Source organism: Notothenia rossii (assembly GCF_949606895.1).
Source record: "Notothenia rossii genome assembly, chromosome: 9".
In the NCBI taxonomy this organism is placed as follows: domain Eukaryota; kingdom Metazoa; phylum Chordata; class Actinopteri; order Perciformes; family Nototheniidae; genus Notothenia; species Notothenia rossii.
In genome coordinates, this window is record NC_136907.1 from 49,498,662 (window position 1) to 49,514,393 (window position 15,732).

Here is a 15,732-nt window from a genome sequence, read left to right on the forward strand (position 1 = left end):
AGCTACGCAATGGTTTGTTGCTTTGCTCCGGGTTGCAGCCACAGGTCTTCGCATGAAACGTGCTTGTTCTATCGTTTCCCGGCCAATGTTTTCCAAAGGAGAGTCTGGATTCGTGCCATGAGGTAAGCTGACGTTACATTTTTGTCCATGTCACGGTGAAATGTAAATAATGGGTAGTGACTGTATCGCCGTTATAGAGATGGCGCTGCTGAAAAGACCGCAACACAAGTAAAGATAATGAACAAATCCTATTAAAACCTGTGTGGCTTATATGATAAGTCTTATTAGTACAAGCAGCATAACGTTTCACCATGTAACTAAAGATTGTAGTCAGGGAAATCAGTTTGACATATTGAACTAATAACAAATCACCTCTGGCTGGCAGAGAACTCTCTGCTCCATAGCTTCTCTTGGACGTAAAATCACATGTACATTTTACATTTATATTCAATTTAATATTCCATCCCTCACATACTTTTGTATATATAATAACTTATATTTTGTTTTTCTTGTTATGCTGCTGCAACACAAACATTTTTCCAAATTGCGATCAATACAGTAATATCTTATCTTAATTAATTAAGAAATATAACTATTATAATTAGTGTAGCAGCTGACACCTATTTTCAATATGGATTAATCTACCATTTATTTCTTTAGTTCAATTTTCATCTATAAAAATGTCAAAATACTGAAAATGTTCACGAGACTTATCAAAGTGCAAGGTTATATCTTTAGATGTTTTGTTTTAGCCTATGTACTGTATGTCTTAATGCTCTTACAGTATATGTGACGGTGTGACTTCCATGAAACTATATTTTATATCTTCCCAACAGACGAGCTGACAGAAAACCTAACACTCTAACAACCACAACATTGCAAAGGCGAGTAAATGTAAATTAAAAACAATTCACAATTTTATTATTTCTTCTTCTTTCTTGCAGTGAGGTGAAGCTGACCTTGCACTTGGTGCCAGTAAGGATATTCCTCACGCAGGCTGAATGTTTCTCCTTCCTTACTGACAAAGAAGCCCTTGATTTGCAATGCTTCACTAATTGTCATTTCCCTTGCTCCATAGGGACACTTTACCTCAAGCACAGCGGAAGACCCTACCAGACCATCTGGAGATGCCCCCAACATTCCTGATTGGGAGAGCCACAAATCTGACTCATGGACCTGCATCTGAGTTGCAGTGGTGAATGCCCTGACGCCCTCACATTCATTCATAGTCCCCCACTGTACAGACAAAACACCATCAAGGGCCTGTTGTTGCCTTAGCACCCTGGCAATAAAGGAAGCAGTCACACGCTTTGACCTCAGGACAGCTCCAAAGTTGCTGGCAGTCAACCTTCCTTTCCTGAACAAATGCCAGTTTGGGCTGGTTCGCTGACCAGTGGTAGCCACCTGAATTGCCCTCTGTTGCTCTTCAGACAATGCCATGCTTGCCACAATTGCCTCAGGTCCCTGATGCCCAACAGATTTGATAATTTCAGGAACAGTAAGTGTTTCCAAGCTGTAGTGTTCCTCTTCTGGCTCGGGGGAGAGAAGCCAAGAAATTCCTGAGAACCTGCCCCCGAGTCTGTCCCTCAGCCAGTCACGATCTTCGGAGGTAGGCTCTCTTGTCAGCGGGTTAAATTAGTTATTGGTTTCAACAGTCACATTAAAACAGTTACTAAATCAGCTTACTATCACCTAAAGAACATATCTAGGATTAAAAGACTAATGTCACAGCAGGATTTGGAAAAACGTGTCCATGCTTTTATCTTCAGTAGACTGGACTACTGCAATGGTGTCTTCACAGGTCTCACTAAAAAATCTATTAGAAAGCTGCAGCTGATTCAGGACACCGCTGCTCGAGTCCTCACTAACACTAAGAAAGTGGATCACATCACTCCTGTTCTGAAGTCTTTACACTGGCTTCCTGTGTGTCAAAGAATAGATTTCAAAATACTGCTGCTGTTTATAAAGCACTGAATGGTTTAGGACCAAAATGCATTTCTGACCTCCTGCTAAATGATGAACCATCCAGATCTCTCAGGTCTTCAGGGACTGGTCAGCTTTCTGTCCCAAGAGTCAGAACTAAACATGGTAAAGCAGCGTACAGTTATTATGCTCCAAATATCTGGAGCAAACTCCCAGAAACCTGCAGGTCCGCTGCAACTTACTACTTTTAAATCCAGGCTGAAGACTTTTCTTTTTGTCGCTGCTCTTAATTGAACTATTAATATCTTAGACTGCACTGTAACTTTTATCCATGTATTTTTTCTTTTAATGTTTATTTTATTAGCTTTTCTTTTTAATGACTGATTTTAAATGCCATTTTCTTAATGTCTTTCATTTTTTGTAAAGCACTTTGAATTGCCTTGTGTTGAAAAGTGCTATATAAATAAACTTGCCTTGCCTAATAAAGATTTCATGTGACACATACAATTGATTTGTTGATGGGAATTAATGTGAATAAATTAACTCGGTCTTAAAAGGTTAACGGTACTCTTGCTATCACTACTCACCGACACTATAAACCTTGTCAGCACACCTTCATCTAGGCTTCACTGTAACGTGTCCTGACTTGTAGTGGTTCTCTCCTCTATCTACACTCTTCTTGTCATCTTTGTAAAACGATATCAGACTGGTAATTGACACAGCCATGACTTCTAGTTAAATTCAGTGTGGCTAAAATGAAAAGCTTTGTTAAAATATGCAAGCCCGCGAAAGTCAAATTCAGCTTTATTGTCAAAAATTCTACATGTGTTATACATCCAGAAATATCGAAATATCGTTTCCCACAGTGTGACATGTATACATAAAACAAAAAGGGCCTAGATAAACGTGGTATACATTAAACAAAACGGGCCTAGATAACCGGGGTATACAGTTTAAAATGTTAATATATTTAAAGTTTTCAAAGTGCAGTTTCAGTGCAAGTCAGTTGAAACGATCTTAAGTTGGCGTGACGTTGAAGTCGTGCGACCCTGCTGCTGTACTGGCTTGTAGTTCGTTTATAGCATAACGTTAGCATTTTGCTTCTGCCGACTAGATTTATTATTCAAAAATTATAAAAGTAGGGTTGACATGTGGATATTATCCAGCTGAACAAAACGTGATCCATCTCTTAAATATGTGTCAACCACAGACCTTATTTCGAGCTATTTTCCAAAATCCTATGGAGAAATTGACCTTTCGCAAAGCCACGCCCCCCCTTGGTTACTGTTGCTAGTCCGACAAGCTGAGAGCCAGATGCGTTAAACAAAGCCATAATGGAGGGTCTCCGTAACGTCGGAGTCGCCTTAACAGACTCATTTTGGAGCAATAACGCAGCAATATCCTCCAGGTCCCGACAAAAGGGGCTACAATACGCTATGGAGGGTTATATCCACAGTATAAACATTAGAAAAGAGGGAGGCACAACATCAATAGAGGCACTTGCATACAGGACGCAGTGCAAGAGTGAAAAACCACATGAGCTGTATGTCAAATTCGACGGAATTATTATTATTATTTTGGAGTAAAACAATACAATCACAAGAGGCATTAAATGTTGTAGTTTGTCTAAAGTTAACTACCGTTTCCTTGGTGGCTTTCTGCATCCACCTTGTTGTTCCTTTGTGGGGGTCGGGGTGCCCACTTGTGCAGCAGGATTAGGGAAGTCGGCAGTAGGCTTTCCATTAACAAAATGCTACAAAGATTAAAGCAAAATATAAATGAATGATTGCCTGTTGGCTTTCTTGTTTGTATTTTGACCACAGGTAGACTAATAACGGAGCTCAGCTGTTCAGACATTATTATGCATCAAGTGATATACATGGTCAAAACGACCTAGAAGCACACAGCTTACAGCTGTAGTCGTGTGACTTTAGCTAACGTTAGTTAGTGAAATTAGTTAATTAAATTAGTTAGTTAATTTGTGAATGTAATCTTTGCTAGCTAGCTAGCTACGTTAGCACGTATTTACCTTCGCCATATTCAGCTGGGCATGGGGCCTGCCGCATTTCTTTATCCACTGGCGGCATCTCTCCTCTCGGGTTTTGGGTTTTGGGTTTAGGAAACGGGTAAAATATCACCCCCTCCCCCTCCCCCTCTAAGCTTATGGGATATCTGCTATCCGATTTGCAAAGACCATAAGCACAACGCTTGACCATTTTCGCAATTAATTTGAACGCTAAGCTTGTCGGACTTCCACAGGGAGCCGCGCACGTGATCGAATATGATTGGACAACGGGCATTTAGGGGCGTGGCTTTGCGAAAGGTCAAGCATTGCGTATTAGACGAAGGAATCGGAAGAAGTTTACTTCCGGGTTTAAGGACGCGTCACTGCGGCTCTCTATAGTAACGCAGTGTAGGCGGAGCCGTGACGTCATCTTCAATGAGCTCCCCAGAAAACCAACACAGCTGTTAGCTCTTAGCACTCAGAGCTCACAGCTCTTCATATCTGTTCAGAAACTAGACAAAAGTTAAAAAAGTACAAACCACATACTGTCTTTGTCATGGAGAATACAGTCGCTGGTTTATTTATGTCTGTATAGGCCGTTGTTGTGAGTGTGGACGGTCGGAGCATTTACAACGTTAGCTTAGCCAAATCTCCATTAGAAAACACGCATTTTAAAAGGTTTTTCGCCTGCCGTCTGTCTGCAGACTTGTCAAAGCCTTAATTCATGGTTTTTACTATCCGGTATCAGTATGTTGTTACTTCGGCATCATTTTGAAACGTGTATTACAATTAAATCAAGGTCAAATATGTTCATCTTGTTGTAGTTGTAGCCCCCTTGACAGCGATTCTCTCTCTAGTTTAGACTGCGGTCAAGCCAGCCTCCACTCGGAAAAACCTAGTCAAGCCAGCCCTCACGTGATATTGCGGTGCGCGAATATCCTATGCATTACGGTAGAGTCAAAAAAAATCCTCCCTCTGTGTTTAGATGAGAATAAAACAAAAACTGTCCCGTATCAAAGACTCATTTCACTTCAGGGTGATAGCAGGACATCCCATCTAGTCACTCAGAAAAAATCAGGACATTCTGATTTAGAGTTTCAAAATAAGAGACCTTTGAAATCTCATATATGAGCTATCATCCCTGTTTTTAGATGAGAATAAAACAAAAAACTGTCCAGTATCATAGATCCATCTCACTCCAGGTTGATAGCAGGACACCCCATGTAGTCACTCAGAAAAAATCAGGACATTCTGATGTACAGTTTCAAAATAAAAGACCTTTGGGGACAGGGATGATAGCTCATATATAAGACTTCAAAGGTCTTTTAGTTTGAAACTGTACATCAGAATGTCCTGATTTTTTCCGAGTGACTACATGGGGTGTCCTGCTATCAACCTGGAGTGAGATGGATCTATGATACTGGACAGTTTCTTTTTAATTCTCATCTAAAAACAGGGATGATAGCTCATACAATAGAGATTTCAAAGGTCTTTTATTTTGAAACTCCACATCAGAATGTCCTGATTTTTTCTGAGTGACTAGATGGGATGTCCTGCTATCACCCTGAATTGAAATGAGTCTTTGATACTGGACAGTTTTTGTTTTATTCTCATCTAAACACAGAGGGAGGATTTTTTTTGACTCAACCGTAATGCATAGGATATTCGCGCACCGCAATCTCACGACTAGATTTTCCCGAGTGGAGGCTGGCTTGACCGCAGTTAGTTTAGCATACTCAGCCCGACTCAGCCTGGTTGTTCCTGGCCCTAGAACCACGATTTTATGGGGCCATTACATCACCAGAAGTCCCAATTTAAGGGGTAATTTCTCCCAAAAAAAATGTTTTTACTCACTATATCAACAGCCCCACCAAAAATATTTTCCACCAGCCGCCACTGCCCTGCACTATACCATAGTGGTTGAATACACAGTATTAGGAAACACTTTATACTTACTGGACATGTTATACTAATTACATACTGTATATAAAATATGACCAAGAATGTGAGACAACTTTATAGAAATTCATATCACATCTGTTACTGATGCCATTTGTCATACTTTGTTAAACTCACAAATAATAAAGTTCCATAACTTCAGTTGGGAACAAAGACCACACCTTATCTCCCCAAGGCAATTTCCCATCCAATAGGTGTGCTATATAGGTGTGTATAACCCTTTCTCCTGTCTGTTACTCCCTCTTTCAGCAGAAGAACCAGAGGGGGATTCAATGGAGCCTGAATACCTGCACTGAGACCCTCACCCTGCACCCTGAGTGTCAACTCTCAGTGTTTTTCAAGCCTTTCCCTGTTTTTTTGTATTAAACAAAACATTAAGCTTTCCCAATGGTGTGGTTTTTGTTTTGTGAAAAAGTGCAAATGGAGTGTTTGTATATAATTACCTCACATATTTTTTTGCTGTTGGTCGTGAAATTGCTCCTGCTGACTTGAGCCAGCCATTTTTTCCTCCGCTCTGTGTCAGTGGGGAAGCCGTACATTCGTACTCCTTTCTCGGAGCGATATGAGCATCCCCGGGCAGCACAGCAAACCATGGTGGCGACTAGGAGGCAGCACAGCAAACCAGGACAACACGGAGGAAAAGGCACAGACAAACTGCATGATATGCTATTCAATTTTTATTGAATTCCATGTATTTGCAATGGATGTTCCTAAAACAACACATTTAACACCATCATCATCATGCTGCTGCTGCTGCTGCTGCTGCTGCTGCTGCTGCTAGTCCTTTGATAGTCAGCTGTCGGTCTCCTGTCCTTTCTGAAAGCCATAAAGATGACATTAGTCATTTAGATAACTTGTGTCCTCAATTACCATGGGATTACTGAAACTACCATGAATTTAAGAAAATGGTAGAAATTAATCTAATCTGAATTTTGAAGCATTCCTGGAGATCCCCTCACTCTAAATATATCAATAAACATTAGAAAGTGATGCTCCTGACTACCATACAAGTTTAAGAAGATAATATTGGTTTTAAAGAATTCAAAGCTATAAATAAACAGCAACAGGCTCTTTAACCAAGGCACTGTTAGCCTAACATGTAAACTAGTTGTTCACACTAATCCTAATATTATCACTTAATATTAGCAAATTCTATTTGATTTTTTAAAACATATTGATGTAAATACATACACATATCGATTTTTTGTATAAATATTGCAAATCAAAACCTTTATTCACTTATAATTACCAAAAATCGTAGTTCTATCTCTTGTTATCAATGCATTCACATTGCCTGCCATGAACTTCAGGGGAATTTATAGGCTGTTATAGGCTTATAGGTCTGTTTCCGGTGACTTTATTTACGGCTAAAAAAGCATGCTAAAAAGCCCAAGATTATAGAATTAAATGAATAAATAAAAACAAGGATAATTGTGTGTTATTGTTGAGTAAATAACAGTGTTATTTAGAATAGAATAACAAATTAGAAGGAAAAAAAGATTTTAAAAAATACAGATTTCAGTATTTTGAGGCTCTGAGCCCCATTTCTTTTCCTCACAGACGGCAAAAAAAGTCTGACATTATACGATTTAAAATAAAAACAAATAAATAAAAAGATAAAACACTGGCATGTAATTTACGTGAGAATAAATAGAATGGTTTTGAATAATAGATGTGAGTAAAATCTACGTCACTTTACAGCCCCGCCCACTTTAGGTGAAACCAACGCTGTCATTTGAACGGCAATCAAGCCTGAAGCCACAGAGATCTTCTTTTACTGTCCTTTGTTCTTAGAGGAAGTACAGAAACACGTAACTCTGGATTTGTTTGAATGTTTGAGGTGCAATAAACGACACAGCAGCTTTTTGGCATGTTAAAACTATTATTTTCTGCCTCGCTCATGAGAGTAACAGCTGGCGAAATTACAGCCTCGCCTACTGATTTCAAATGTGTGCTCTAAAATGATATTTATAAATGACTATTATCATTATCACAAGCAAGACAATAAATGGCAAAGAGATGTAGAAAGTAAACGTCTTTAAGATACGTTCATAAGAAACGTAACGTGGGAGAAAATATGTTTCTAGAAGATATGTAGAAAATAAACGTATTTGAGATACGTTCATAACGAACGTAACGTGGGAGACAATACATTTCCAGCTAAACGTAATTGAGAATGCAGTTCAGTTCTGTGGGAACGTCATTTTTAGGAGACAGGGTTGGGCGCTGAGGAACAGCAGAGTGCAGGTTGACAGGTGTCTGTGTTGACATTCCCCTTATTGTGGAATAAGGGGAATGCAGAGACAGGCTTAGGTTCAAGTTAAACAACTAATGTCTGGGTTAGTGTTCATGACTTCATGTTTATGTCATCTTAATATTTAATCTTGATGCACACACATTTTCTGTGCTTTCCAATAGTTTAAAAATAGTTGTAACTTGTATTCCACTGGTAAATAACCTGTTCGATACAAACATGCCATGCCACTTGTAAAAATTAAATTAAATTTCTGTGAAATGATATTTGTTTAGTGAGCTTATTAGAGGATGTTCCCTGAAAGATTGTAAAATGTAATTGAAGATGTCAGACTTAGTATATTTGTTAATAATTACATACAATACATGGAATTTTTGTGTGTGTGCTCCAAGTGAATCTGCGGCCCCCTGGCAGCCAGTAAATAAATGATGTGGCCCCCACCACCATCCAAGTTGCCCATCCCTGCTGTAGGGTGTTCTAACCCTCACCCCAACCCTAACCCTAACGGAGGGATGTGACCAGTAAATATGTAACATGCTGCATTTTTTATTGATTAAAATATGGTGCACCAAGGAAATAATGGATTAACAGCGGAATAGTTACATTTCCCTTATGCCTTTATTCCACCCTGTGAATACAGCAGTTAACAGCGTGGATTACAGCTAAGGATGACTGTGATGTTATTACGTTTCATGCCTCTTGTCCTTTGTCCATGTTACTGCACTTCAGAGCAAACTGATCCGGGCAGCGGACACTGACTAGTCCTGGAAATCTGTCACCTACAGGTGTCAAATGCAGGACCGAGATATGGCCTGTACCCAAATAACCCCTGACGATTTGTCACATGTTCGATGCTGACCTCTTTCACACCCCCCCGGCGTTCCCGTGTGGAGCAGTTGTTTACCTCTAGCTCGGGTTACACTTGTGGTGGTGCCTTGGCGAGTCTTGTGAAACCAAAGCGATGACCTGGAATTCTATACTTTGACCCCTATGTGAGAAGGTGCGCCTGTGACGAGTCTGCACTCACAAGATAGGGTTCTTTCTTTCTTAAAAAACCTCAAACCACTTATGGGCAAGAAAGACATGCATGATACAAAATAAAACCACACCCAGAATCAATACCAGAACATCAATGTAGTTAAAATAGTCTTTTTCCATTCAACACATCCGAGCTAAACACTGCAGGATCATATTTCAGGTCAATCTGGATTTACCATCTCAGTGTATATGCTGACCTTGAATGGTGGGAATGTGAGCCACAGTTCAAACAAGGTGAACAGCACACATATCATTCAAAGGCACTGTGGCCACTAGGCAAAAGGGTATTTCAGTTCTATAAAAAAGTCTGTTTAGGCACCATAAACAATAAAAGAGCACACTAGAATATAAAAAGCAACAGGTGAAACATGTGACCACAACAGACAAAGACAATTATAACACCTTCCAGTTTCTTCACAGAGGAATAAAGATAGACTTATCACTTGGTTTATATCAGATTGTGCTTGTGTGCTCTGGGACAAAGTTAACTGAACGTAAAGTTAAAGGACACGCCAAGCTCAATGTCGGACCGTACTGATGCAACAATAAATATTTGTTCACCATTGATTCCTAACATAATTTTCTATTGCAAGTACATTTCATGCCAGACCAAACATTAACCTAATGGGCTGTGCCTCCCAATCCACAACATTAGACCACATGCTGCACAAAGATAATTTTTTGATAGGGTTTTGCTTCGTTGAGGTTTTGGTTGCTGGGATCCAATTCCTCAAAGTGCTATGTTGTTATCCATGGCTTCACTCTTTTAAGATTTCCATGAATCTAAGAAACCTCACTAGGTTTTTCTCTATGCTGACATGACTGGTATTTTGGCTTTCAGAAACAGTGGACCTTCACATATCTGCAATCCTGGCAATGTGATGATAGTTTGCGTTCTTGACGATGTGTTCACGATAGCATTCAATTAAATGGTGAAATTAAGAAATTGCCGGAGTGTTGAGTTTAAGAGCCTCAAAATATCTTTCAAGAAATAGTTCTTATTTTCTTTGGGAAAAACCCATCGTTGCCTTCTTGGGGACATTTAGATGAGAAGATTGTTAGTCTTATGAATATATAGCTACAGCCAGCATTGGCTAGCTTAGCTTAGCATAACGACACTAGTAAAGGTAACAAAAATCTGCTTACCAGCACAACTAAAGCTCACAAGCTGACACGTTATATTGCGTGTAAAACCAACAACTTGCTGTTAGACTTCGGACCAAACCAGGTTCTGTTATCTCAATAAAAAAATATATTTTATTCATATGCAATAGTCACCGGATAAGATCTTGGCATGGGAGCGATCTGGTTTCCATTTTTTTAGTCTGAGTACCATTGGCCAATGATGTTAGAGAAGACTTTGGTTAAATGCAGGTAAACAGTTCGTTTGGAGAGTGAAAGAGGAGGTACAAATTGGACAAAATGCAATATGGTAACCCATCGGCTATCATCTGATAATGATTTTGCTTGTTTTAAGTCAAAAGATAGCTGGTCAACTGTTGTCTTTTACCTTCAACTCCATTAACAGTGTTGAAGTTACTAGTCTGAGTCTGTGCCTGGATATCTGCTGGTTACACCAAAACCCAAGAATACAATTGTTGTCAGGCACATAGCCTATTTTAAGATTGTCATAGTTTTTGAACTATCACATACAATATGTTGGAGCGCCAGCCAACACAAGAGTGAATGTTACATAGTGATGTCACCAAGTCAAGGAAGTAAACAAAGGAGTTCAATGGGGGCGTTTCAGGCAGTAGGGGGAGTGTGTGGGAGAGACACAGGGATTTCAGCCTTTGCAGACCATTTACAACCTAAAGGTTCATTGTTTTAAAAAGTATATCTATGTAAACTGGGCCCAGTTTCCTATGCAGTCTGTTTGGACTATGTCATTTGAAATGTAGCTTGTAAGGAAGAATCAATTTTCTAAAACATCTAAAGCTTTAGGGCAATATAGATGATTAAAAGCATACCATCTGCTCTGTGAGTGACACTCCCTTTTTCCCATGTTCCAATAGCATTCCTGAAACAGACAGGACATATATTTCAACTGTCAGACAAAAAACACGCCACATGTATCTCCCACAGCAGAGTGGGGCAGACATCCAGCAGTTAAAAAGTTGCGTCTGACCATAACACAGGTTAAACATTGACCTGTTTTGTTTTTTAAATCTCTACTCTGCAGAACCTTAGCATGTTCCCCTTTTACAACTGACAATAAATCATAAACTATCATATTCCTAACCTTAGCGTTAGTGAGAAAAAAGTACTTTCTTGTTTGTTGACTTTGCAGCTCTTCCCTCAGGTGTTGGCACCATAGAGGTTGGCACCAACTGAAAGGGGGAGAGAGAGGGAAACCTTTTATCAAATCGGCCTTGCAAAAAAAAATTATAAAACATAAATAATTTCACCCCATCACAATAGGTCATTTTCTTCACCAGCTTGGCTCAAATGATTCACATCTGTTCCCGTCGCTCAGGTTACACAGTAACAGATATCAACAGGGGTAACTAAGAGAAGCCTTTTCATACACTTGTCCACTATAAGCAGTTAGCTGGACTGAGATCCTTACACATCCAATGTTACAGAATAGCTAGGGGAGTGACATACTGTATGACGGAATTTCCTATTTCAAAAGATTGGGGATTACTAGCAGCATTACAATGTTACTAAAAATAGCATTCCGTGTTTGTTATAAAAACAGCATACTTCATTTCTTCTTTGTCAGCTATACTGTTCTGTAGGCTCATACTTTACGTGTAAATCTATGCATACAGCCTGAATCTGATTTATGGTTTCCACTTTCTTTGCTTAATTTGTTCTTTTTTTATTCAGTAGGTGAACCTATATGTTCATAAGGTAAAGTTTGAACACAGGCCTGATTATGCTTTCTGTGGTTTTCCTTTTCCTGTACTATGTTGTATAGATTTGTGTAAATAATCTGTTAAGGCTAATATCCCTGTGTGAGGGATTTCATCCAATCGAACGCCTCCATTACTTCTCTATGTAACACTCACAAAATTGATATTGAGGTAATTCAAATGTAACTGATAGTAATTATCAGGGCCGCCCTTCCCTACAGGCCGATCACGCAGACTGCGTGGGGCCTCACCTCGCGGAGAGGGCCTCATCATATAGGGGCGGCCCTGGTAATTTACATTACTTTCACATTTTGATAGTCAGATTAAGAGACTAGGGGTGTAACGGTATTCGCTATAACGTTAAACGTAAAAAATTGAGAACGTGAACAATTTTTTGGAAGTAATCTCAGGTGCTGCGTCGCAGCATTCAGAGTAACGGTCCCTACACACGGCGGCGTGCGTTACCGCTTCAACGCTTCTGCCCATTCACTTTGAATGGGGTGACGTCACGATTCGCCGAACCGCATTGTGGGAGCAAAGCGTAGCTTCTCTCGCGGTGCTCGCTGCAAAAGTAGAGCAATGTTCTACTTTTGACGCCTCGATGGAGGCGTCAGCCAATCGAATAATATGCCAGTACAAGCTCTAGTCAATCAAACCGCGTGCTTGTGTGTCTGGGGCGGGAGATTCATGTGATTGGTTGTTGGTCGAGTTTCAGCCCCCCCCCCGCATGCGCCGTGTGTAGGGGCCGTAATTTGCTCACATTGGGTTCAACGTGTCATAGAGCGAACAAGTCATCTCATTGGAGGAGAGGCATACTATGAGAGCTGGTCACAGGGATGCGTTCAAATGTAGTCAGTAATTTGAGGAACCGTCAAAATGGCGATCGCAGATAAAGTTGAGCTCGAAAATCCTCCAGCATCATTGAAGTCTCTGGTTTGGGAACATTTTGGTTTCGCAGTTACGTACAAGGATGACGGACAAAGACAGGTGGACCGAACCAAAGCTGTTTGTCGGCATTGTTCAACTAAAATTGGTTACACGGCTGGCAATACATCAAACTTGCACACTCATTTGAAAAGGCATCACCCGAACGTGAATATCACCGTTACCAAAAGAAAAAAGACTGAAGTGCAAACCCAACTCCCGCTAGCATTTAAGCCTCCACCACTCGCAACAAGTTCAGACCGAGCCAAAGCTATTACAAACGCCAAATATCCTTATGTTGCCATGTTAGCAAAGCGCTACCTGGCTGTATCTGCTACTTCTCTCCCTAGCGAGAGGATGTTCTCCACAGCAGGAGACATTGTTAGTGCCAGTAGATCTGCCCTTTCGGCAAGCAATGTGGACAAGTAAACTTTTCTTTAAAAAACATGAAATAAAATGACAAGCAACTCCTAATGTCAAACTGGCTGCTTAGGTACTAGTACAGTACAGTTCAAATACAGATTATTTCAGTTCATCGAAATGCTGCACCTTAATGTTTATTTGTATTATATTTTGTATTTATTTGAGTGAATATTCACAGTTTGATAATAATTAAAAACCCAAAACTAATAGTTGATGTTTTGTGAGTACTAGTACAGTACAGTTCAAATACAGATTATTTCAAACGCTGTATACACATTACTATTATGATTGCACACATATTTCAAATTGCTTTTCATTAGCCCCGCCCCCTTGAAAGCTGGCCATTTTGAAAAATGGGCGTTTTTCATGTATTTTAAGCACATTTGTGCTAATTCGTCATAGGGAAATGATCGGAAAATTCCAATCAAGGGCAACTTAAGCGCATATCCAATGTGATGCTACATTGCGAAGGAATAGTCGATCGCTTGAACATGGAGCTTGTAAGCTAATAGAGAATGTATCATTTTTGACCATTTATGTCACATACAACCTTAAGCTACTGAGACCCGCCTGTCTGCCTGCACCATCAACTCTCTCACACACACACACACACACACACACACACACACACACACACACACACACACACACACACACACACACACACACACACACACACACACACACACACACACACACACACACACACACACACACACACACACACACACACACACACACACACAACCACAACCACACTTACACATTGTACAACAAACACAAACAGCTCCTACAGCATAACTAAATATCAGGCTAAAGCCCTTGTATATTTTATTATGTGAAGCACTATGGTTTCATGAAAAATATCTACTGTTTATTTGTAGATATCTCCTAAAGCCTACAAATAAAGTGTGAAATGTAGGCCTGTTACATATATTATTGAGCGATATATATTAGACACACTGTTCTGCTTTCTGCACTGACCTCAGCAGCTGTTCTCACTGTAAACATCGCCTCACAATGAAAGCATAACCTAACATCCAGGGGAGATGTGATTAGTGAGTAAACAAACAAACAAACAAACAAACGGTAAAGGGCAGAAAGTCTGATGCACATTTGATCATCTTGAATAACATAATCACAACGGGAACAGTTTGCAGAGCTGTGCTTTGTTGACATCCAGCCATGCGTCACGCCTCTTTTAAACATCACTGTTGGCTGAAATCGTCTCCGGAGAATACTTCAGTGTACCCTCGGTTATAGCTCCTCCAGAAACACTCCTCTCTCCTCTAAATCAGTGTATCCTCGGTCACGGCTCCTTCAGACAGCCTCCTCGATAATCGATCCTCGACGAGCCTTTAGAGAAATTAGTTTTCCTTCCAGACGGCGCGCCGACATCCGTTTCCGGGTTGCTGAGGACCTGGGAGTCTGGGACGCGAAATTAGAGAAATGACAAACGGCTCATTTCCGAGGACTCGCGCGCGTCTGCTTGACGCCGGGACGACCGGCTTCCCTCCCCGACAGGCGCACGGACGCGAGGGCCCGCTCATCACTGCGCGCACAAGTGCGACCGCAGTTTTAATGTGTATTATATTTTGTATTTATTTGAGTGAATATTCACAGTTTGATAATAATTAAAAACCCAAAACTAATAGTTGATGTTTTGTGAGTACTAGTAGGCTACAGTACAGTTCAAATACAGATTATTTCAGTTCATCGAAATGCTGCACCTTCATTTGTATTTTATTATATTTTGTATTTATTTGAGTGAATACATTATTCACAGTTTAATAATAATAATTTTTAAAAAACAACAAATATTTTAGGTTTTGTGATAATTTTTTCTGCTGTACCGAAAACGTACCAAACCGTGACCTAAAAACCGAGGTACGTATTGAACCGAAATGTTTGTGAACGGTTACAGCCCTATAAGAGACTGATTATAGCTAACTAGTATTGTCACAGTAAAACATTTTTAAAGTAACTCTTCGAATGTTGTTTATAGGATAGCTTGCATATAAACAGCATGCAGTGATGTGTGGTTTCAAACGCTATCCCCTGTTTAAGGTCGAGTTTGGATCTGTGGCAGGAACATGCATGGAATGTTTTGCTCATGGTTATTAGCACAAAGCTAAACCAGATAGCGAGTTGAGAGAAGATAACAGATAAAGGTGAATTTAGAGACATCATGTAGTAGAGGAAGCATTTGGGATACATTTGTATTACAAATGCAACTTAATCTATTGTTCTTCTCTTCTTATCAGCAGATCAAAACTGGTTATTACAGTTATTACATTTATAATTAGTTTATAATTGTATGTATAATATTTTTCAATGCAGAGAGCAAC

At 39.9% G+C, this 15,732-nt stretch overlaps 1 protein-coding gene and 2 long non-coding RNA genes across 5 annotated transcripts in view; 1 reads left to right on the forward strand and 2 right to left on the reverse strand.

Moving 5' to 3' along the window:
• The window catches only part of LOC307017992 (uncharacterized protein), a 46,016-nt gene extending 41,893 nt beyond the window's left edge, over window positions 1–4,123 (reverse strand). For both annotated transcript variants that reach the window (XR_013802318.1, XM_079648000.1), the window contains exons 1-2: window positions 3,953–4,123; window positions 3,564–3,676 (exon numbers count right to left, since the gene is read on the reverse strand). Coding sequence is in view for 1 of the 2 variants with exons in the window: in XM_079648000.1 (XP_079504126.1) it covers window positions 3,564–3,676; window positions 3,953–3,961 (122 nt within the window). In the remaining variant the exon portion in view is untranslated. The remainder of the gene's footprint in view (window positions 1–3,563; window positions 3,677–3,952) is intronic.
• On the forward strand, window positions 150–2,430 carry LOC307017993. The gene is made up of 2 exons (XR_013802319.1): window positions 150–975; window positions 1,079–2,430. It is a non-coding gene; the product is annotated as an uncharacterized lncRNA (long non-coding RNA).
• Window positions 4,124–6,546: 2,423 nt separating the features above from the next.
• The window catches only part of LOC307017995, a 41,903-nt gene continuing 32,717 nt past the window's right edge, over window positions 6,547–15,732 (reverse strand). The window contains exons 1-3 of one of the 2 annotated variants that reach the window (XR_013802322.1): window positions 11,422–11,756; window positions 11,150–11,199; window positions 6,547–6,703 (exon numbers count right to left, since the gene is read on the reverse strand). This is a non-coding gene — a long non-coding RNA (uncharacterized lncRNA). Of the gene's footprint in view, window positions 6,704–11,149; window positions 11,200–11,421; window positions 11,757–15,732 lie in introns of those variants that run through there. The other variant, XR_013802321.1, reaches the window with a different exon arrangement.